Source organism: Lampetra fluviatilis, chromosome 19 (assembly GCF_964198595.1).
Source record: "Lampetra fluviatilis chromosome 19, kcLamFluv1.1, whole genome shotgun sequence".
NCBI lineage: Eukaryota > Metazoa > Chordata > Hyperoartia > Petromyzontiformes > Petromyzontidae > Lampetra > Lampetra fluviatilis.
The window spans coordinates 8,338,509-8,363,596 of NC_136293.1; the positions used below are offsets into that span (position 1 = coordinate 8,338,509).

A 25,088-nucleotide genomic window follows, 5' to 3' on the forward strand; every position below is an offset into this window, starting at 1 on the left:
CACCTTTAAATTTCGATTTAAAGCTTTCGTGACTGCATGGATTCATCTTATTGGTTCTTTCGGTAAAGTCACGTAGAATTGAAATAATAAAATAATAAAAATAAAACATAATAAAATAATTCTCACGACATTTCGGCCACAACGCAAGTAGCCGTCCTCAGGTGGAGAACAGGTCTGTCGAGGAGACAGTCTGAAATGGCCACCTTTGTTTGGTTGTATGGGGCAGGGTGGGTGTCAATCAAATATGTGACCACGCCCACCTTTGTCTGGTTGTATGGACCCAACAGAGTAGGCGAGATATTAAAATATTTAACCATACCTACGACCAAACTCAACTAATTATTTGGTGCTACTGTGTTGGCAGTGGTTCACAAGCACGCAGACTCAATACATTCCTCAATAACACTGCCTTTAAATGGAAAACAAATAACTTATTTTCTGCCATTTGTCGAGAGAGAATAATAGACCACGCATAGGCACATTGGGCTGTTTCAGGACGCCGTGCTGAGCACGCCCATCCGTATTGAATCGCGGAAGTCTCATCAATTAAAGAGTAACGACGCCTATTCTGATTGGATAAAACCCCCTGTCAATCACAGCCTAGACACGCTCACCACCACCGGTTTGAATAGGAAAGTAAAGCTGTCATTCATACTTGAGTGACGCTCGCCACCATTGCACAAATAACAAAGAAAAACAATCAACACATTCGTTAGTAACACCGTGGCCTTCGAAGCATATGACGGGCGACGTTTCGGGCAATGGTCCTTCTTCACAGCACACGAATAGAGAGGCAAGAGAGATATAGTGGATAGGAGTTGGAGACCGCAATTTACATGATGGGAATTCAATATTCGAAAATATTTCCTAACGAACTGTTCCTGTTCTAATTGGCATATAAATAGTGACCTATTTGTAGCTGTTGAGTAACAGTGGAGTTGTCTGCCTGGCTTGTCTGCCTGGCTTGCTGACAGAAGATGATGCGCGTCATTGGTTTGTATTGGAAAGCCAGGCTGTTAATAATCTACTGCATTGGAGACTCCTTATTTTTACTTTCATGTACGTTGGCTGTATGCCCCTGTACCGTTCCAGCTCCGTTGTAATGTGCACCGATGCCGATTTTGTTTAACGCTTGTGTTTGCGCCCGAAACGTCGTGATTTAATTTAGCTGTTTTTTCATTTATTTTATTTTATTATTTTTTTACCTACGTGACTTTACCGAAAAAACCAGAGTATGAATCCTTGCAGTCACGAAAACTTCAAATCTAGAATTTGTTTAACTGCTTTTTGAGTGCAGTCTGTTGTCCTTCCCCGCACCTTCGATGAGCACGGTTGGCTACGCACGGTGCGAAATAAGTTCGACATACATACATTGATGGCGATATTAGCACATACAACAACGATGTATTGATTGATTGACTGTGTGGGAGGTGGGGGGGTCCGTGGTTTTAGCACACTGCATTACGAACACTGCGGCCTGAATTCGATTGCCAGCCAATGCGAGAACATCACAGCGATGATCCAAAACTGGAATCTTTCCTGTCCCAGCTTCTTCACCGAGCCAACACTGAGAAGCGCACTTGAAGGTCGTGGTTCAACAGCTCTCGCAACCGACAGGGCGTGAGAAGGACGACTTCATTAATCCAGCAGCTGATTGACAACGGCGCTGCGCATGCAACAAACGTTCAACATCAACGCTTCTTCGCCCGGTTCCCTGCAGCCACAACGCCGCGCAAATGCCAAATGGAAAATAATCAACACGGTGGATTGAATTGTGAAAAAAAATGATTCGTTTTTTTTTACCCCTTTTCTGGCCATGAAACAGGAGGTGTGTTAAGATTTCGATTTAAAGCTTTCGTGACTGCAGGGATTCATCTTCTTAGTTCTTTCGGTAAAGTCACGTAGAAACGAAATAATACAATAAAATAATTAAATAAACATAAAACATAATAAAATAAAATTCTCACGACGTTTCGGCCACAACACAAGCAGCCGTCCTCACCTGAGGACTTTACCGAAAGAACTAAGAAGGTGTGTTAAGATGTTTAAACGCCAAATAGAAGCCTTTTTCAAGGAATCAAGGAACCACCCACGGTACTTGTGGTGAACACGCAAACAACTCGCTCTGATGATGACAATAATATCCGTTTTCTTTGAAAAGTATTTTTTTTTTCCAGTGCATTGCATCGCGATCAGAGTCAAGCAGCGGGCTCTGTGCGGGGTCCTCTCTTGAGCACGCCAATCAATATTCTGAAGTTTTAAATCGATACTGTTTGAGACCGCGAATCTGCATGCCCCCCCCGCCCCCCCACCACAGCAGCATGCTTTCTATTTGCTATGCGCGCGATGTCAGCAAATTCCAATGTCGAGTACTTGCATCCACGGCGAGAGGGCTTGAAGAGAGAGTCCGTGTAGTTTTGTTATTCCTCCCTCCTCCGTTGAAGGAGCGTTGACTGTATTGGTTTACAATACGGTGCATAGTTTGGGATAAATGGGGACAATCGCACTGCTATGGGCCTTCATTAAAGCACGCATTATGAAGAAGTCCCATGGGCTATGAAGAAGTCGCATGGGCTATGAAGAAGACCCATGGGCTATGAAGAAGTGCCATGGGCTATGAAGAAGTTCCATGGGCTATGAAGAAGTGCCATGGGCTATGAAGAAGACCCATGGGTTATGAAGAAGTTCCATGGGCTATGAAGAAGTCCCATGGGCTATTAAGAAGTCGCATGGGCTATGAAGAAGACCCATGGGCTATGAAGAAGTCCATGGGCTATGAAGAAGACCCATGGGCTATGAAGAAGTCGCATGGGCTATGAAGAAGACCCATGGGCTATGCAGAAGCCCCCTTTCCACTGGATCAATTTTCCTTTCATAATTACATCAGCGACCCACAGGCGTTTCCTTATTTCTTCAACATACGTGTTTTGCTGATTGCAATTAGTCAGCGCCACAAGCTCGCACAAACCGTGGCTAAATGTTTATTTTCAAACCATAAAACATGCAATTGCAGTACAAATAGAGGACTTGAAATCCTAACAAACAATACTACGCCGGTGCAATTACTAATTACCAAAAGTTATGTAGCTTCGTAACCGTTTAGTTAAAGCTATTATCTGTTAATCCCACGTATAACGTGACCAACCAACCCCCATGTTCAACCTATTTCCCTTCCATAGGTTTACGCAGCAATCACTCCTAGCAAACGTCATCTGCATTCACCTTCGCTGTCCCATACATTCACTTTTGCGTGACCTCGCACTCTGCCAGGGCGGCGCAGGGCGATAGCCTTGATGGGTCTCTGGAGTTCATGAGAGTCATTTGGGAATGCCGAGCTTGATAATTAATATTAGTGTACAAATTTACCCGAACAAGAATGGACTCAAATCAGTGCAAATTACCCACGATGATATCTGAATTGGAATCGTGAACAAATAAAATGGAACAAAACCTCAAAAGTGCATAAAGAAGGATGAAAAAGTGCATGAATTGAACTACACTGAGAAAGACGGACAGATGTAGCATAAAACAAACATTCGAGACATTGACTTTTAAGGAAAGCAAAATAGCTCTGGGCAGGACACATCGTGGCCAGAATGGATGACGGTCAATCGACGGAACTGCTGATGGATTGAGAGAGAGAGAAACAAAACGGGATCACGTGCCCGAGAGGATGACCAGCACGCAGATGGAACAATGAGATCAGCTCACGTGCAGGAGTGACTTGGATTGTGGCGTTTTAAGATTTGACGGATGACGACAGTGTGGATAGGTCTTCATCCAGTAGTGGATAAACAATGGTTGACGGCAATGTTGAGGCCAATGTTTAGGAATGCGAGTGCTTCAGATATTATCGTCACAGAATCTTTTAGGACAGGTGATTGAAAAAAAATGTATGCAAGACATCAGCTTACTCGTCAGGTGTGATCGCAACGCAAGAAAGACAACTCTCACAAACCGCGTAAACAACCCGGTGTAATATGCTGTGCAAATACGATAAATATTCCCGACATTAATACACACATTTCAAAAGCCCTGCTTGTAAAAACGTCTATTTGACTTATTTATTCACAAGAGCATTGCATTGGATAATGTGGCTTTTGTGGTAGGCAGCTGGCCCCTTACTTTAAAGTGACAAGTTCAAATCCTGCTTAGGGTGAGAGTGTAGTATTGCAAATGACAGTTCACCTTCATGGAGGCAATTCACTGCCCACTGTCATATTTATTTATTTTAAACATGTGCTGCTTTGGATTCCGCTTATCGAAGTAAATGTTTTGGTTATTGTGAAACCGATATTCCCATGTATATTCGTTATTTAATTACCCGCAACCTTTGATGGGTGCCCATGACGCACAACAGATTGTTATAGTAGTAGGTTTTTACCCTTTTAAACTGGTACAAAAAGGTGTCAGTTTTGTACCAGTTTAAAAGGGTAAAAACCTACTACTATATTTTGCCACTGGTAAAAGAGATCTCATAGGTTGTTATAGGTTGTGGGGCAACAAATCTGCGCGGTGAAGTACGGTCAAATAAACCCCCGCAGAACCGGTGTTGGGAGGCCCTCATCCGGCTGTGCGTAACGGCCCCACAGTGTTGGTAGAGTGCTATTGTCTATAACAGCAGGCGATCCAGAGGCGTTTGTTTAACGGGCCGAATCCTGCCGATGAGGCCCAGAGAATGACCTTGTTGTTTGGGCTTTGAAAGAAGCATTCACAGAAACCTGGCTCTCCGACGTGCTCCTTCGATCTCCGCCGTTTTGCTCCACGTGCTGGAAAAAGCTCTCAGCAGCCGGAGGGAAACGTCGGACATCGTCGTGCCGAACGCCCGAGTGGCACAGCCCAGAAAAAAACACGTCAGAGGGCCGTACGGCACGGGTGCGAAAACCTACGCAGCATACAGCTGGCTGGTAGTGTCTTTATTTAAGAGGCAATGTGCTAACTAACGTAATTAAGAATGCAATTAAGTGCTGCCATTTGTCCCATGTCAACACCAAGACCTGTTCAATCCTTAAAAAGCATTAAAACAAATATTCCGTCGTTACCCACAACCATACCGACACAAAAAACAACCCCAGTCGTTAAAACTTAGCTCATTAATGGGGATATAAATTCGTTTGTTACAAAAAATAAAAAGGAAAACATATTATATTATTCCCATAATGCAGAGCGGTGTGAATACTTTTCATGCTGCGGGCCTGTGTTGACTTGTGTAACGTAGACAAGGGCTTCATTGTCGCGGCCGGGTCGGTGACCAGGAGAACATTGCTTGCATCCAGCGCAACACATCCAGTATAAAAGAGCCTGCCAGCCGCCCTGGTTAATACTGCGAGCGTATTAACCAAAACTACGAGCCATCTGTTTCACAGTGGGCCCTTATGAAACCTGTGGCGTTATTCGAAAAGAGCAGGCCATGCGTGCCCAAATTTGCCAAATTTGAAAAAGCATTCGCAAACTACCTAAATTGGGTAAAAACCACAAGGCGATATTGCCTTCAAGCGACAGACCATATTCGTCTGTCAAGCACAGCGCCTTCGAGATAGGCTTGTGCTATGAGAATGGCACAGGTACCATACGTGCTCATTATTATTATTACTTGCTACTTACTAGTCACGTACCACCCACTCCGGTCTATCGACGACCTGGACAATAATGAGTGAGATATTAAAGCCTGGACGTGGCTATAGCGGTTGTTGTGAGGCTCTGCTTTGCTGCTGCTGCTGCTGCCGTGTGTGTGGTGTGTTGGTGTGCAGCTTGTCTGGGCAGCTGCGTGTGCTGTGGTTTGGGATTTAAGTTTGCTTCATCTCTGTTTTTGTGGGGTAGGTGGGAGGGGAGGGGTGTTTCCAGTCACGTTCGTTCTACACTTCCACACCCCAGCCGCCACCACCCTTGAGACCACTAGCGCCCTGAAAGGAGACACAGGACACGCAGCGGTCATTACTCCATTTCCACACGCCTCTCTCAAAAAGGCTCATTGCCTTAAACGTTAGCCTGTTTAAAGTGTGCCCTCGGAGTACCGGGTTCAGTCAGGGGTGGGTTGCACCGGTATCAACCGCTTTCTTCACAAAACCCCATTATATGAAGATCATATTTATCCCATTCACAGATTACAATATTACTGAGAGAACCCGGTTTAATCACGGGGCGGATGAAACCCATATTTCAAGCCCAGCATCTCGGCGGTGCTGGCTTGACACTCCCAACAAACTAAAATCTGTTTTTTTATTTTTCCAGGTAAAGCGCACTGAGCTTTGAACTCGTTTTAAAAAGCGACCTGGCCACAAATGATAGCTCAACAAAGTGGCTTATCATCATGTGAACATTTATAGCAGCCAAATACTCTAAATTAATATTGTGTCTAAATATGTAGGGATAAAACTGGAGGAACCGGAGAAAAATCCACGCAATCACGGGGAGAGAGACATGCAAACTCCAAATATACAGCAGGTGCCAGGATAGGGATCGAACCCACGACCTTCTACATACCAGGCGAGGTAGTTAACATCTTGCTACCGTGGCACCCCCAGTCCCACTCTCGTCTACATTTCACTCCCGCCTGAGTCTAAACCCCACTCTAGTCTCATTCCACTCCATTCCGAGTCTCGTTCCAACGTTACTCTGAGTCTCAATCCCACTCAATCCCACTCTAAGATTGAGTCTAAATCCACACTTAAGTGTCGCCCTACTCATAGGCTAAATCCAGATGGTGGCGGCGCAGCACAAGTTCCCGTGGTGTTGCCGCACCTGAGCCGGAGCGCAGGCTCTTCTGGTAGCAGGCGTCGCAGTTGACGTGCTTGGCCACGATGTGCAGCGTGCCCCCACCGCCCATGTGGCCCAGGTCCGCGTCACAGCCGTCACACTGCACACGCGCACGCCGCGTATCCTTCGTCATTTCCAGCAGATATTGAGATGATGCGTTCGCCATAAACTGCTGAGTCACCGGATGACTCGTATGTGTGCATGTTCAACTTCTTTCAGACCATACGTAGCCAGCCGTGCTGATCGGAGATGCGGGGGAAGGACAACAAACTAAAACGAAACTATTTTTTGTTTTACTAAGTGAGGCCCACTGAGCTATATAGCTCTATTTCTAGATTTGAAGCTTTCGTGACTGCAAGGATTCATACTCTTAGGTTCTTTCGGTAAAGTCACGTAGGTAGAAATAAAAATATCAGATTTTATTTTTACCTACGTGACTTTACCGAAAGAACCTAAGAGTATATATAGCTCTATTTCAGAAGCGACCCGGCCACAAACGGTAGTTCAACAAAGTCTCTTATCACGTGGAAATTTATAGCAGCCAAACACTCCAAACGCATGTTGATTCTAAATGTGGAGGGAAAAACCGAAGGACCTGGAGAAAAATCCACATGTCCACGGGGAGAACATGCAAGCTCCAAATATACAGGCATCGTCAGGGTCGATATCGAAATTATGATCTCCTGTACACCAGGCGAGGTAGTTAACATCTCGCCACTGTGGCGCCCATAGCCGTCTAATTTCCCCCGTCCCTCAGCTGGGCCACGCTGCTGTGGAGCGCCGTTAGCTGACGACGTGTGTTCCCTCTCGTTCACCAGGAAAGAGGTCTACAGCACCAAGTCTGAGCTGGAGGAGACCGTGTGGACCGGCGGCAACAAGAACCTCCGGTAGTGCCGTCCGTCCGTGACCATCGTAATAATCGCTACACTTGACATTCGCCTGATTCTCTTAGCACAATGGCTATCATGAGGGCGCTATCGTTCACACACGGGTATAGTCTGCCAGACGACGATCCCCCGTGTAGCCATTAAATGAGAGATGGGGCAATTGCTGTTAGCGAGCCCCTATCGGGGCCAACTCAGTGCAGGCGAGGGCCTGGTGAGGAGGTGGTGAGGGAGACGAAGGGTTGATGCGCATTCTCTGGAGGCCGTGACACCCCTGGCCCGTCTGGCGTGGCCGTGCCAGGCTAGGTGGAGATACCTTGAAGCAGGCCTCGTGGTAGTAGAGGCCCAGGTAGTCCAGGATGTAGGAGTTGGCTCTCTTGCCCAGCGCGTGGTTGCATCGCGAGCACCGGCGCCACGCATTCTCCCTGCCAGGACGAGATGCAGGGCACAGCGGTGAATGATCCACTCATTCATCGATTCACTCATTCATCGATTCACTCATTCGCTCTTTTATTGATTCACGCATTCATTAATTCAGTCACACACTCAATCATTCGTCATTTCACAAATGTATTGATCAACTAATTCATTCACAGGTTAATTCATTCACTCACTGGTTCAAGCCCAGCAGCCGCCCAGGTTAATACTGTTGAAGCATTAACAAAAAATAGTATGGGCCATGCGGCTCACAGCGAACATAAAAAATCCACTGACGTTATTCGATAATGAGTCGGGCATGTGTGCTGGTGTCACAGTCCAAATAAAAAAAAATACTTTCATATAGTTAATCGGGTGAAGACGATATAGAAACATTGCCCCTACTAGTAGACTATACCTGTGTGTGAAACATAGCACCTTCATGAAAGCCATTGTGATAAGAGAAATGGCGCAAATAGCAAATGTACTGGTTAATTATTATGATTTTAAAAAACGAAAACTACTTTATTTAACCAGGTAAAGCCCACTGAGCGATTAGCTCTTTTTTGAAAGGCGACCTGGCCACACATGATAGGTCACTGAAGTGGCTGATGTAATCATCACATCTAGGCATTTATAGCAACATCCAAATAATCTAAACGCACGGTTCTAAATGTGGAGAGCAAACCTGGAGGAACAGGAGAAAGATCGATGCGACCACGACGGGGAGAGCGAGAGAGATCACACGGACTCCAAATACACGACGGGCATCGTCGGGGTCGGGATAGAACCCACGACCTCCTGCATAGCAGGTGAGGAAGGTAACAGTTCGGTGATGATCAGGGACGGCCCTACCAGAGGTTCTCCTTGTTGCTGTCGGTGGTCACGGTATCCTCCAGCTCAGACTTGGTGCCGTACACCTCTTTCCTGGCGAGCGAGCGAGAAGAAGAAGAAAAACGCGCGTCGTCAGCGAGCGACGTCCCACGGCAGCGTGGCCCGGCTGAGGGACGTGGACGGTTTGACGGTTCGTCATCGGCGACTCGGTTTGGAATAAATAAATAACAAGTATAACCCGTAAAAACTAAGTTTTTCACTATAAATCCTTTATATGCGTGGCGGCTAGAGTCCTCTCGTCCTCTGGCTTGAGATGGCTGCCACCTATGGGTCAGATGATTGTCTGGCAGCATTAAGCAATTGGTAATTAAATATTTAAAAAAAATTCCCTAAACAGTGTAAAATTTAGGAAAAAATTTTTCTCACGAAAATGCATTGTCACGCACAACGAGTCTGTGTGCAAAATGTCAGCTCGATTGGATCACTTGGAAGTGGGTTAAAAAACGACCGAAAGATTTGCACGGTCCTAAGCAAGCAAGCGAACTTAATATAAAGGATTTAAAAACACTCGAGCCCGGTGCCTTTCATTTGTGTTGGTCGGAGGCAGTTTTTGGTGCATGCGTCATCGGAGATTCTGCTGGAAACGACGAAGAATCTTCGACTCGTCAGAGGAGCCTTGAGCCGCCCAATACAGAACCCCTCGCCCATCCGGGACAGAACCCTGAATTTATCCAATACAAAAACCATTGGCCTTTCCAAGATGGAACCCTTGACCTGTACAATAGAGAACCATTAACCTATCCAATACAGATTCCTTGACCTGTTCAATACAGAGAACCTATGATAGATTTAATACAGACCCCCTTGGCCTATACAATTGACCTGCCCTCCACCCCGCCACCGAACCCACACCGATCAGCACAGTCGAACGGTTCGTGGTCAAACGACCCCCAGGTCCGACACTACATGGGGTCACCGTCATCCAGCAGTGGACTGTCAAAGCGTTGTAAATTACCAGAAGTCACCCACCGAGACTAAATTACCTCTCTTTCCAAGCGAGTCCTTGGTTATTACAGATACCAGTTAAGGGTGAAAGACGTTTAAAAAACACACACACACGCAACTTAAATTTGAACAGAGAAGACTGGTAAATGTTGGAAGGCGAACGGACATGTGGCTCGTTCCCCAAGGACTGGAGTTGGAGTGACCCGGGATTGATTTGCACGGCTTGCAGTTGAGAGCGCGATTGTGAGGTTTAGCCAGAGGAGGGCGATAAGTGACCGAGTCTGGGCCAGACTTTCGCCCCGTGAACGGCCGCGGTGAAGTGAGATGGGAACATTGCGAAACGTGTACCCGTCACGATTCTGAGAACTAAATGCCTAAATCGTTAACCGCACCCCCTCCAGGAGAGAGGGGGCTTGTCTGTGTCTGGAACAATGTGGACCAACTCTGGCACTGGGCTGTACAGTGCTGGGAAATGAGCCCCGAATCTGAGTCGAATCTCACTCGCGTCTAAATGTCACTCTATTCTGAATCTCAAGCCCACTCTAGCGTCAATTGCACTCTAGTCTGAGTCTCAATCCAACTTTATTTTGAGTCGCAATCCCACTCAATCAGACTCTAGTTATTCCACTTAAGTCACCCTACTCAGACTACATCTAGAAGATGACATTGCAGTACAAGTACTGTACTTTAGTGTCCACCTAACACTAAAACACCCCTTTAAAACAGAATTTGCTCAAACATAACCATCCTGACAACTGGTCTTGAACCTCTGTTAGCACTTAGGACTGACAGAATGAATATTTTAGCTTCAGAGTCTCGAGGCCCAGTGAATTCGAAGACTCGTTTTCAAAGTAAACAATTCACGGCGGCTGAGCAATTTCCACGATGATACATTTTTTTGCCGTTCTCAAGTACACATTGTGAGCACCGTCCCAAAACACAATGCACGCGCGCACGCACGTGCGTTCATATTTATACGACACACAATGTGCATATTCGTTCCACTGAGCCCCGGCTCACTTAAGCCCGAAACAGCAGCGGCACGGATATTATTACCATTACGCGTTGTCTCCTTCGAGGGCCGGCGTCTTATTTTGACGCATTAATTCCCCCCTCTCCCCACCCCCTTCCTGGGCGTGAGGACGGACCGCACGCACGAAGCGTCGCGCCTCGACTCGTCTGACTGGACGGACGAGGCGTTCGTGAGCCTCGGATATCGGCAGCCCGTTTGGGTGTGGTGCGCGCTGTGTCGCCGTGGAGGGCACAGTCGTCGTCGGGTCAGTCCCCAAACGCGCTGCGAATTCGCGGGGAGCGGTGGCGCAGTGGCGGACCGAGTTCGTGTGCATGTTGAACTTTCTTGCACGCGCCCTACGTGGCCGAGCGTGCTCATCGGAGATGTCAACGATTCCCGTTCATGGCCAACGCCAGCGACGATTATCTGAACAGGTCCTGGGCCCCCCCATCCCCCCCCTCGGTCGACTTAGCCTCAAATGAGTAACCTCGTGCGATGCGTGAAAACATCGTCACCCGGGAGGCAAAGGCGGTCAGGTGCTGGTCACCGACTCCAGCGTCCGCTGTGCCCTGCAATGTCTCGCTCACGGCACCGCCCGCGGAAGGAGACTCCACCAGATGGGGGCTCTTGAGAATTGTGCCGACTCTTGGAAGAGGTGGGAAGCATCCACGCTTTGCCCCGTTCCTACGCGACCTGCCGGTTGACTCGCTACGGTGTCCCCAAGTGTGCGCGCACACACTCCGGGCTGGACAGATGCGCCGGTGATGTGAGAAACGTTGGCACCGTTGTTTTAAAAGAAGGCGAATGCCGTCGCAAAAAGTGACGAAAAGGGAGAGGGCGCGTACCCCCCCCCCCCCGCCGACAGAAGAGCGCTTCGATGCCGTTCCACGTCGGGAAGATCGCAAAGGCGGTGGCGCGTAATGCCGAGAGACTCGAGACGGAGGGCAGTGACACGTGGCGTTTTGCGGCGCCACAGAAGCCGTGGCTCATCTGGGCTGGGATCCGCACCTCCGGCTCCCACACCCTGCACCTCGGTTTGACGCGTAGGAGGCTTGCGCGACCGTCCATAATAGAGGCGTTTTGGGTTAGATCGCGTAAATATACAAATGTGTCGTTAAATCCGCCACCACCCGACAGAGACAATCAGTAAGGGTTGTCACGTAAACAGAACGTGGCCAATTCGTTGCTAGGACAGCACGTCGGTGTGTTGGAAAGCAAATCCCACAACATTTACAATTCGACCATAATACAGGTTTGTTGGGTTATATCCCGTAAAATATACAAATGTGTCGTTAAATTCGCCACCACCCGACAGAGCCAATCAGTAAGGGTTGTCACGTAAACAGAACGTGACCAATTCGTTGCTAGTACAGCAACACCGGTGTGTTGGAAAGCAAGTCCACACCCTCCACCTCCCTCTCCACACACCCCCACCCTCGCTCCCTCCCCCTACCACCCTTCCCCCTACACCCCCCCGCCCCCACAACACCTCCCTCCCACCCCATACCCCTCCCCTCACTCCTGACATCCACCCAACCCTCAGGGTACAGGAGTTTTAAATGGAACTCGCCTAACCAGTCGAACGCGGTGCCGGCAGCTGCTGCTACTGCTGCTGCTCACAGAGGAGTCACTGCTACTGCTGCGCACAGAGGAGTCACTGCTACTGCGAGGGCGGTAGCAGAGGGCAGGACGAGAAGGATCGAAGCCTTTCGTCTGTTGAGCTCATTGCGATGGAATTGTGTGCGGGTGGCGAGGGGCAGGGGGCTGGCGTGTTTCACTGAACACAGAGTGACCTCCTCGAGGTGACCAAATGTTGGCCGTCGTAGCCGAAGGCAACCGATGCCGAACCCCAGCCAGGTCACCGGCGCTTTCTCTCGCCATCGGCATGGGGGGGGGGGGCGGTGGCCGGAGCAAGACGCGAGGGTTTGCAGTCGGCTATGGATGTTTTTGTCTTTACTTTGATTGAGGCTTCTGCACCTACCTATAGCAAATGGACTCTCCGAACACACCGCCGGTGGGCTGAACTAGTAACGAAATGCATACCTGTCAACACCTTATCGGTGCCCTACCTTATTAAAGACCAATTCCGACCTTATTGGTCACCCCCGTGCCCTTACAAATCTCAACGTACATCATACAAAGTCCCATCACAAGGGAGAAACACAAACAAATAGGCAAAACATAATTTTGCCAGTATTGAACCGGCTGTACGCTGTATGGACCTGAAAACTCAATTTCCCTGTACAAGAATACAGGTAAACCGTATGGGTTGACAGGTATTTAATTGGCACGTGTTGTTTGTGACAAACCTGACTAATTGGCTGTCAGGTTGTGGCGGATTTAACGACACATTTATATATTTAAAAAAAAAACCTCTGATGGGTAATATTGGTCGTGAAAGCCGACTGCGTATTCAACTGAGATTCGTACCCCGGGGATGCACACATCACAACCTCGTGCAAAGGTCTCTCACCTCTCCGTCACGTTGATCTGCTCATTCATCGACGATGACGACGACGACGATACGGGCCTGGGAGGAGAGAGACGGGGAGAGAGAGACTTAGTCGGGCGTTGTGTGCATTCTGTACGTTGAGCTTCTTTCGCACCGTACGTAGCCAACCGTGCTCTGCATTTGGGACAAGGATGTGCGGGGAGTAGAGGAGATTATTGCACAATGAAAGTGAGGTTGAGTGAGAGAAGTGGGAACAGATCGAGGAGAAAGGGAAGACAGAGAGATAAAGAGAGGCGAGATATGAAGAGAGAGGGAGGACGGCAATGGTACACAGGGGATGAGAGAGGGGATGAAATATGAGATGGTGAGAAAAAGGCGGACAGAGAGATGATAAGAGTGGGGATGGCGATGAGGATGAGGTGAAAGAGAAAAGAATAGAGAATACTTGGAGACTCACAAAAACATAACTAGAATACGTATTTATACTGGAGGAATCCTATGAGCTATGAAGCTCTTGTTCGCGGAGGTGCAGTGGACGGAAGAGGAGGTCACCGTGAGAACAAGACGGTCTCCTCGCGTGAAAACTTGAAAGAAAATAGGAGAGACTCGCCCCGACCACGGAACGCGCGCCAGCCACATCAGCAACGCCGCACCCAGCTGTGTGTGAATCACAAAGTCCGTGTGTGTGCGTGTGTGTGTGAGTGCGTGCGTGTGTGCGTGCGTGTGCGTGCGTGTGCACGACGCCCGGGGTAAATATAAAAAATGCAAAGTGATAAGAGGGTTCGACAATAAAAAAACCCTCCAAGCTTTCGGGGAGTGCTATTGCCAATGGAGTCTGATAACGCAGCAGTATTTGTGTTGCACAAAGCCTTACGCTGCTGACGAGAACTAAAACGTGTCAAAGCTGGTCCAGAGTTCAGCTGCATAAACAAAAAAAGCAAATGGATGATTTTTGGTACGGAATATGATGAGGCTCTATATTTTTTTAACGTGGAAAGACAGAGGTCTGATGGATTATGTTTTAGCATTCCCCAAGTGTTGTATGTCACGTGTATTATACAGGTGGCCCATTTACACACACACACAGGTGAGCCGTGTACAAGTGGGTTGTGTGTACGTATAGGCGTTGCGTGTACATGAAGAGGAGTTGTATGTATACACATTGGTGGCCTGCATACACACACGTGAGTTGTGTGTACCTGCTGAAGCGAGTGCGGGTGACAGACGTATCCTTTGAATTGCTGGCATCACTCTGACCTCCGCTCTGACCTCCGCTCTGACCTCCGCTAAAAGACAAACATCCCAACGACAAAAACAATCAGTCATTAGAATCATCGGCAGCAACAGCAGCAGCAGCAGCAATAGTTCTGAAAACACTTAAGCCACTGGGGCGGAGCTTTATTTGCCGTCAACGTGGCAATCTTGTCGGCTTGCGGTGGGGTTAATGACAAGCAATTTGACGTAAAACTACCACCACGTGGCCCAACCCGAACACAACTGTGGATCGGCGTTATTACCCACCCAGCCACTCCCAGCCCTCACTCCAACCGCGTGACGTGGCTCCTGGTGCAAGGAGCGAAGAATGAGCCTCTCCCCTCTATGCAACGTCGACTCTATCCGTCGGGTGTAAATCGGACGCACTTTGCACTGCCTCAAATATCCATCTGCAATTCAGCGACTCTGAAAGCAATGGAACCAGCTAAAGCTCTCAGTATTGAATCTCTCAGAGTCGCTCTTCCATGGCTCTGTTCGCAACCCGGGCCCCGTTTGCAGTGTCACCGCCCGCGCCACTGGATAGCTACGCCGCTGACCCCTGACCCCTGGGAACTCCGGTTCACACCTGCCGGAGTAGCGGCTGCGAGGGACAGGTGGCGGGGGTCCAGACGGCTCACTGCTGAATGTAACACACACACACACACACAGAATCATTAGAATCAGAATCTAGAAATTGGAGGTGGAATTCGATGAGCTGTAAAGCTCTTTGTTTTGCACACATGTCCAGGAGGGGCGGGTCATAAAGTTAGCATAACAATTCATACAAAATCAACATAGGAGTGCAAATTATAGAAAAGGTAAGCAAATCACCAAAATATTTTACCAGGTAAAGAGCACACGCGCGTAGGGTTAGGCTGGCCGTACATGTAATCAGATTACTTAGAGTTAGATTCTAACAATGTAATTCCGTTACATTGTTAGCCTTGACACGATTTTTTTTCATATCTTGTAAACACGTTGTTTGGTGATGCTGCTGCTCTGGTAGTGGTGCACAAGCACAAACCAACAACAACATTCTATACTATTCGTAATAAAGATTTTTGGCTTAGATCGCGTAAGTCTAAATGTGTCGTAACCCTCCACCACAGCCAATTAGAAAGGGATTTGTCACGTGAACAAAACGCCAATTACACCATTGGTACCTTATTTGCCAGTAAAAAATATGATAATTGTTTTTTTACCCTTTTATCTGGCAACAAAACTGACACCTTTTTTTTTACAAGGAGTCATGTATGCATAGACCACAATACCTGCAGTCATAATGCAAACAAAAAACATAACTCTGATAATGTATGTGCACTGTCCTTGAAGTTGATTGGTCCACACCCGAGACAGCTTTCCTTAGAGCCTAGTCTCACATGGTGTTGGACCAGATGACGCCAAAAGGCGCACAACTCAAAGGCAATGCACCATCAGAGTATGAGAGCTCGGGTAAGCATTTACACCATTGGTACCTCATTTGCCAGTAAAAAATAGACACTATATTATTAACACGATATTAGAACACTATATCATTAACACTATATTATTAAAACTATAGTATTAACACTATATCATTAACACTATATTATTAAAACTATAGTATTAACACGATAACATTAACACGATATTATAACAAACTATATTATGACCACTACATTATTATTATTAACACTATATTAGAACACGATCGTTTATTTTTTAACTCGTTCCTTGCACGGGCGATAGAGTTACAACGCCGTCAAATCCATCGTTCGCGTGATGGCAGGGAGGGCGTGCGGGCGGGGGAACGGGCGGGCTGGGGGCTCATTTGACTCCCTCGCTTGCGGCCCCGTTGCGCGTAAACGATAGTCCGAGTCACACCAAGTGCCGTGATGAATCGGGGTCTGTCGGTCGGTCGCGTGTGAGCGGTGCCTGCGTTCTCTGAGCCCTCGCTGTATTTCCCAGAAAGCGGGGAAACTACGCAACTAAAATACTGCAAAGGCCCATCTGTATCGACCTTCAATGATAGTGTATAAATTAACCACATATGCCTGTGATCACATTTACAAGGAGCTACATTTATTCCCACGTTAGAAATTTAAGAAAAGGCTATCTATACGGTCTTAACATGTAATCAGATTGCAAATGGATTTCTTCACACCATTAACATGTAATCAGATTACATGTGCATTTCAGCACAACAGTAACATGTAATCTGACTGCAAATGGATTTCTACACACCATTAACATGTAATCAGATTACAGGTGCCTTTCAGCACAACATTAACATGTAATCCGATCACAAACGTACTTGTACACACACACACAGCTAACATTCCAAAGGGGCTGTCCATGCAGCATTTTACACCCATTCCAAACGACTGCTGGAACGAGCGAGCGAGCGAGAGTCCGAGCGCGCGAGGTGCAATGCGCAAATCACCGGCCGCCTCGCCGCGTCTCCGTCTCGGTGATCTCCACGCGGGAGAAAGACGAAGATCCCTCGGGTCCCGCGCTGTCCCTGCCGGGGGAGGAACACCGCAAGGCCCGGTCAACGATTAGGCGACTCCAGGTAGCACCGAGCTTCTCAAGTGAAGTCAGTTTTAATGATCCATGGCATGCACGAGGTCACGTGGCAGTGAGATGATTTGTTCCCGTGTCGCTGTCTCTCAGCTTGTGCAAATTAACGACGACAATGTCAACAGCAGCACCAATATTTGAATTTTTTTTAAGTATGAAAAACGAAGTATAATCGCTGTGCAGATGAATGATCAAGTTTTTTGTAGGATACATCAAACACCCCCACTCCCCCGCAATATGGTAACAGCGCAGCCATGCGCATTAGAATTGCCTTACACAACGAAGCAACATATAAACCAGTGACAAGAAAGGTGAAGTATGGTCAAACAACCCCCATGACCGATATGGCTTAGGGTAGGCCTTCATGCAGCAGTCGGTTGACAACGATCAATCAATCGATTGTGATAGCCTACACAGTCAAAATAAAATCATGGGTTTGAAATGTCGGCCTCATTTGGTGTACAGCAAATGGCTTTTGACTGTCTGCTCATATGCTGTTCGGACCAGATTCGTCACATGACTGAAAACGCCACTCGTGTCCTGTATTTTTGTGTCCCAGGCAGGGGTTAATTTCTCACTGAATGTTCTATGGATTGCTGGCAGACTGGAGTAGGCATGCAACTAATCGCCACAGCCATAGCGAGAGGACATGCTGCGTGTTGCGTGCTGGGTGAGACAATAATGTCCGGGTTGCTGACCACAACAGATCCGCCTGAAGTTAAACCCCGGTAATTAGGAGCAGGGCCGGATTAAGATGTTATAGGCCCCTGGGCTACAGGCACTGTGAGGCCCCTCCAGTAATATTTTCAAAAGGAAAACAAAGTAAAAGAAAATTTTTAATTTCGATTTAAAGCTTTCGTGACTGCAGGGATTCATCTTCTTGGTTCTTTCGGTAAAGTCACGTAGAAGGGAAATAATACAATAATAAAAATATAAAACATAATAACAAAAATATATGTTTTATTTTTGTTATTTTATTATTTCCCTTCTACGTGACTTTACCGAAAGAACCAAGAAAAAAATGAAATGTATTTTTACAAGGCTAACTACAAATACAATTCAGCATTCACAAATTAAATTACTTTTCACTTCATCTCTGAAGGCCCTCCACCTGGCGGAGGCCCCTGGGCTGCAGCCACTAAATCCACGTGCCTTAATCCGGCCCTGAGTACAAGCAATGAGCTCACCGCTTCACAGGCTGTTCTTGAGTGTTGTTGCTTTTACACCATTGGAACCTCCTTTGCCAGCAAAAAATATGATAATTGGGGTTTTACCCTTTTATCTGGCAACAAAACTGACACCTTTTTTTTACAAGGAGTCATGTTTGCATAGACCACAATACCTGCAGTCATAATGCAAACAAAAAACATAACTCTGATAATGTATGCATTTGGGTGTGGACCAATCAACTTCAATGACAGTGCATACATTATCAGAGTTATATTTTTTGTTTGCATTATGACTGCAGGTATTGTGGTCTATGCAAACATGACTCCTTGTAAAAAAAAGGTGTCAGTTTTGTTGCCAGATAAAAGGGTAAAAAAAACAATTATCATATTTTTCACTGGTAAAGGAGGTTCCAATGGTGTAAATGCTTAACCCGAGCTCTCATACTCTGATGGTGCATTGTCTTTGAGTTGTGCGCCTTTTGGCGTCATCTGGTCGAAAACCATGTGAGATTAGGCTCTAAGGAAAGCTGTCTCAGGTGTGGACCAATCAACTTCAAGGACAGGGCATACATTATCAGAGTTGTGTTTTTTGTATGCAATATGACTGCAGGTATTGTGGTCTATGCAAACATGACTCCTTGTAAAAAAAGGTGTCAGTTTTGTTGCCAGATAAAAGGGTCAAAAACTAATTATCATGTTCTTGCTTTGCAGCGTGCAGCGCGGGGTACATGCTCCCAGCTGGATTTGACTCCCCGTGTTCCGAGCAAAAACTACCCCCTCCGTCCCTGTTAACATTGTCCAGTGCATTGTGCCGTGCGTTTGACATAAAGTTTGAATTGCCTTGAACATGCGGGACGCTCTCTGTGTCCATCTCTGTGCCGCCTTCGGTGTCTCTCTGTCGCTGTGTGTCTCTCTTTGAAGGATCTGTGGTGCACCTAGCCTGGCACAAGCGCCGTGGCAACGCCGCCGCTACGAACCCGTCGCTTTGTGTTTCCCTCTGTGCCGCTCTGTCTCTTTGTCTTTTTCTTATCCGTCTCTCAATCTCCCGTGTATTTTCTGTGTGTATATCTCTCTCCAAGCTATCTCTTGTCAGCTCGTGAAATATAAATGATCGGCTTCGGACAGCAGCGGTCACACCTGCAGCAACGTAACACAGCCGTCACCATCAATTATACATTCACTACACTGTACAGGTAATTAATCATAGTGATTCTCTCATTCCTTTGTCAATCCACTGCTGGATGAAGGCCTGCCCCACATCGCCTCGGTTGTCGGAGTCAGTTTGGGGGTGGGGGGGTACCAAGACCGTTTCAAATATCCCTCGCCACCGATTTTCGTCGTGGGAATCAAACGGGAATCAAAGTCATGTTCGAGCACCGAGAATCACGCGAACGCTCGTTCCACCGCACATTTCATTTAAACCCTCGTGCGAACTCGATCCGCTGTGGCAGAAGCCTGCGCGGCACTGTCATGTAAACATCGCGCTCAGTTCATTTCCGTGCGAATGCGTAAAACACCCCCCCCCCAACCACGCGAGGCAGCTTGCGTGAAGCGCGAGGCCGTGGTTCATCCGTGGTTCCAATGGTTCGCACTCATCACACACACACAAAGTGCTTGCGAAGACACGAACCGCAGTAACCTCGCCGATCTCGTCAAGGGAGCGTAGACCTCCGTGCGAACTCCTGCCTTTGGCCACTCATCGCACAAAGACGGCGGTCACCGCAACGCGCGCATTCACACGCGCTTCTGCGGCCGTCTGGAACGCTCTTCCCCGCGATATTAGGAAGCCAGCTACTGGAGCTACGCACCTTTTGCGGTCTGAATTGAAAACTCATTCCTTTAGCGCTGCTTTTTTCGCGTGTTCGTTTGTTGTCAATTCCCCCCCAGGCACCTCTTGATTCGCGCGGTTGGCTACGTACGGCGCGAAAGAAGTTCAACACGCTTAGCACATTACTATTGGCCACCTCTCCCGGCGGCGGTGGCGATTTTTTTGTACGCCGCGAGCGCGGCTGGGGAGGGCCAGAGCGTGGGAGGGAGGGAGGGGAGGGAGGGAGGGAGGGAGGGGAGGGAGGGAGGGCTGGGAGGGAGGGAGGGCTGGGCCGGGTGGCCAACTTGGAGTTACGTTCTCGAGGGCCCCAGGCAAAGTTAGTCGCTTGGTGACATTCCGAAAAAGTGGCGAGGGCTGGGGTGGGGAAGATCAACAGCTCCCTAACCCCCTCCCATCACCCCCCACCCCCCAAGCTGCCATCACTGATGGTGTCAGTTTGTGTGTACTGTATGTTGAACTTCTTTCGCACCGTACGTAGCCAACAATGTTAATCGTAGCTGCGGGGGAAGGGCAACAAACTAAGCATAAAAATCTATTCTAAAGAAATTAGTTGTCAATCTAGACGATTTAAAAGTGCACAGCTCCAGTGACTTCCTAATCTCGGAAGGAAGAGCGTTCCAGACGGCCGCAGCTCATCTGAATGTGCGCGTTGCGGTGACCGTCTTTGTCCGATGGCCAGTCAAAAGCCGTCGCTGCGAGCACGACCAGAGTTTGTGTGATGGTTTATGCTCCTTGACGAGATCAGCAAGGTATTGTGGTTCATTTGCGGCAAGCACTTTGTTAATGAGTGCCACCTTATAATGTATTCGTTCAGCAACCGGAAGCCACTGAAGCTCAGCATCACTGCCTAAGAATTGTGCACACGCTGTAGCTTGCTAATGTTTGTTTACAGACGGCAAGATGAAGGTGTCACCATGGCCAATGCCTTTGATGCCACCTCTTATGGCTGCGGTGGTGGTTGGTGGCCAAAGCATTGCACCAAGCAATGCGACAGAGTAATGCACCAATCAATGCACCAATCAATGCACCAGGTGCAAGCTGCTCTTTCCCCGGTACAAGGGGAAGGAGCCGTTGGCTACTTTGTGTCCCATCATCGTTCAGCAATCACCGCACAACCCAAGGTCCCGAAGCCCTGTTGTGGGAGCCATCAATCTCTTGTGCACCACTCGTCTCAACAAATTACTCAATTGGGATTATACAGCAAGCAATCGATGCCCCCCCCCACCACCAACTGAAAGAAAAAAAACCTGGCAGGACCCTCCTGAAAAAGTCTTGAGACTCAGTGAGGTTTTCCCGGATAAACAAATGTAATAATAGGAATATAAAAAAATAGATTGTAGTGACATGACCGGGGCACAATTTATCAAACGCCGTGGCCCATAACTTGAAGAAGGAAAAAAAAAATTCCCCAGCTGAATGTATTTAAGGCAGAAATCTGAGTTCCAGGTTGTCCCTCCCAACAGCGTCGTCGGCGAAGCGAATCCCTGACAGGGGTCACGTACCACTTCTGCGTCGACGACCGGAATCCGCCGCCGGACGAGTCCCTGGCTCCTTTCGTTGGCGCGGCGTGGGAATCCATATCATCCCACTCTCTGCTGCTGCTGCTGCTGCTGGCTCGACGAACGGCTGGGGGGGGGGCGGTAGACGAGAGGGTCACGGCGGGCGGCGTAAGAGAAGGGGGACCCCCCCCACGGGACCCCCCGCCGCCTCCGTTCTCGCCTTCATAGGGGCTGTTCCCTAACAGCACTCGCCCACAACAACCTTGTCAAGGCTACACGGGGGAGGGAGGGAGGGGGAGATCTTTGTCTTGGTCCGTGATTCATGTCGAGCGACGTCACGGAGGCTCCGTCGCATGCCGTCTCTCTCGAGGGCACAGGAGCGAGCTGGGTGTGGGCGGCTTCGAATTGATGAATTGGGCCGCGCCCGTCCTTGACAGGAATGCGAGGAATTGACTGCCCTCTCGGCCGGTAAACAAATATCGAGCACAGACAGACAACTCGTGGCTGTGAACGAGCCAGCAGCTCGCGCTCACCTGCACGGGCGAGGGCCAGGGGCAGGGTTAGGCTCAGGGTGCAAGGTCAGAGGTGCTTGAGGGATCAGGGGTAGAGCGAGGTACGCGTGGTGACGTGGCACCAAATGTCATCTTTGTTGTTGTTCATGCAGCCATTGGTGACCGGGCTCCATTTAGGTCTACGGGTCTGTGTGCGAGTCATTGTTGACCAGGCGAAGACCATCAACTCGCTACACTTTAGAGCCCCGTTTAATCGTAACTCACCCTAGCCAAGTCTATGGGTCTCTGTGTAAATCTATGGGTTTCTATGTGAATGAGTGGCGACCACACCTTCAACTTACTCATGTGTGCCCGTAACAATGCTTGCCCCAACAGTCTACCTCGGTTCAATCATCGTAATAATGGCAATTATTTCACCAGGAAAGCCTCACCCAGTCTCAAGGCTCGTTTTGCAGGAGGGTCCTGCATTGGGCTGCTTGGCCAATTCCGCGAGCGAGCGTTCGGCTCCGCGCGGGAGGAATCGGAGAGCCGGGAGAAAACCCACACGTGGCCAAAACTACCACAGCACACCCATGTCGGCAATGACTTAAATAGGCGCTCGCTCACAATTCCTCGACACTGACAGGGTTGCCAGGCGTGAAGACTGCTGAATAGAGCGTATTCATTGGTGTGGCACGGTTGGCATGGATCCTCGTATAAGGAATGATATGCTAACCCCCCCCACCCCACTCTTTGTAACCTAGCACATGGGACCCTCTGTAGCCCATGGGCTAGCATTGCCACCCGCCCTTGATCGATCCAAGATTGTGCTCTCCTTGAGGAGTTAGCCATCCTGGGAATTTTCTGTAAGCCATCCCCAAATCATTCAATATCCAATGCATTCGCATGGAGTTCTCCGCTTTCCACGTATTGTCAGATATCCTCCTCCAACTTCTTATTCCTCTTCCCATGATGCGTGCCCGTTTTTTTGTTTGCGACTCGGAGGGTAGGAACTCTTGCCGTAAGGCCCCCCCCCCCCCACTCCGGCGCAGTTGCACCGCCTGCACGCTACACGCCCGCGGAGCGGCTCACCTGGTGCCTGCGTACGTCGGGGAGAGCGGCGAGGTCGGATGTTTGTCGCCGAAGTCTATCAGCCCCGGCTCGTCGCTGGTCGTGGAGAGAGGGGGGGGGGGGGGTGGCGAATGCGGGGTAGGAGGGAGAGAGGGGGAAATAGTTTTTTTGGGGGGGGGTAGGTTTGGGTGTGGAGACAGACGGAGGCACAAACAAAAAGACGAAATCATTCTATTTGTCATCGCCCAACGACGCATTCCACATTCCTTCATGCGTACCTCTCCTTCCCCTCCCTGCCTGCCTCCCTGGAGCACCTGTCGTGCAGGTGAGGGCGGTGGCAGTGTTTTAGAGTGTTCATACCCGGGGCTGTGACCACGGCTTTAGTTATGCTACTGGGCAGGTATTGGCGGTTTCGTGCTGTCGAGCTCTCTTCTGTGTTTTCGGGCTTGTGCCGCGCGCTCTGAGCTTCTTCAGATCCCTTGGGGTTTTTTTTTGTGTGAAGGAGTTCCTGGGCACGCGGAGCGAAACGTCGGACGTCGTGCCGGACGTCGTGCCGAACAACGCAGGGCACGAGCCGAACGACGCATCGGAGAGGTTTCGCTGTGACGGTTTAGCTCATATCCCGCCTTAAACCGCATCCACTGCACGAACCATGGCAGATGCGGATACCTGGAAGGTCTAAAACTCTCCAGTGTGCAGAACAGACCGTACAACAACATACAGCAGTGCAATGCCCCGTTCCACAAATACGAAGGAGACATCACAGCGACACACCACTCTGCTGCTCCTGACGTGTTTACACAATCGCACCAGGTACTCATTTGAGACTGAGTCGACCTAGGGGAGGCCCAGGACCGGTTCAGATAATCGTCACTGGTGTTGGCCGTGAGCGGGAATCGAACCCGGGTCGCCAGATTTGTAGCGCAGCGTGCTAACCGCTACACCACCGCTCCCCACTAACATCACACCACCACCTGCACACACCCCGACAGGGAGCGGGGCACGCATCCTGCCTAGAGGGGGTGGTAATAATGCTGCTGCACTCGTGCAGGCCTCCACCAGACCCATTCTCTATGGCAGCTGTGGGAGCTGAAGAAAGGGCTGATGATGAAGCCACTGCTAGCACATTCCAGTTACTCAGCGGGTCTCTTCGAGAGTCTCTGTGGCCTCAAAGTGCATCTTTCTTGGCACTAGCGCTGTGGTGATGTCACCGTCAGCTGTTGTCGTTGTTGCTGTTGTGTGTGAAGATGGTATTTGCACTGTGCCGGGAGGTGTGCGTGTGTGTATGTAGTGGGGAGCGGTAGTGCAACGGTTAGCACTACGCTGCGCTACGAACCCGGCAACTCGAGTTCCATACCCGCTCACGGCCAACACCAGTGATGGTTATCTGAACCGGTCCTGGGCCTCCCCTAGGTCAACTCGGCCTCAAATGAGTACCTGGTGCGGCTGGGCGAGGTGCTGGCCACCCACCCCCTCGTGCGCCTCTCCGGGCTTCATAGGTGCTCCTCACGAATAGCACTTGCCCCAACAGCATGCTGAAGGCTATACAGGGATCTTTGTCTTTGTTTTGTATTGGAGCCTACCCCTCGTCCTCGTTGAGTCCACCGGCACGGTTGATCCAGCTGGTATCATCCTTCACCGAGGTGCGGAACTTTGTGCCCTGGATGGCGTCGGACCGTTCCCTCTCCGTCTGTGGGCTCCCTGCTCACGAACACACGAGGACAAACATAAACCCCCTTTATAATGTATGTCACTATCATCATCATCATCGTCATCGTCACTGGCCATGATCAATCCACTTTATAATGTATGTCACTATCATCATCATCATCATCGTCATCATCGCTGGCCATGAAC

At 49.0% G+C, this 25,088-nt stretch overlaps 1 protein-coding gene across 1 annotated transcript; it reads right to left on the bottom strand.

Moving 5' to 3' along the window:
- Window positions 1-3,480: 3,480 nt before the first annotated feature.
- LOC144937487 (uncharacterized) lies at window positions 3,481-24,850 on the bottom strand. The gene is made up of 11 exons (XM_078864733.1): window positions 24,815-24,850; window positions 23,253-23,327; window positions 21,673-21,796; window positions 17,037-17,114; window positions 15,201-15,254; window positions 14,560-14,646; window positions 13,382-13,438; window positions 8,913-8,984; window positions 7,957-8,065; window positions 6,742-6,856; window positions 3,481-5,903 (listed from the first exon to the last, which is right to left on the bottom strand). The coding sequence occupies exons 3-11, from the start codon at window positions 21,747-21,749 to the stop codon at window positions 5,896-5,898; spliced, it is 657 nt and encodes a 218-aa protein (XP_078720859.1). The 5' UTR covers window positions 21,750-21,796; window positions 23,253-23,327; window positions 24,815-24,850; the 3' UTR covers window positions 3,481-5,895.
- Window positions 24,851-25,088: the final 238 nt, after the last annotated feature.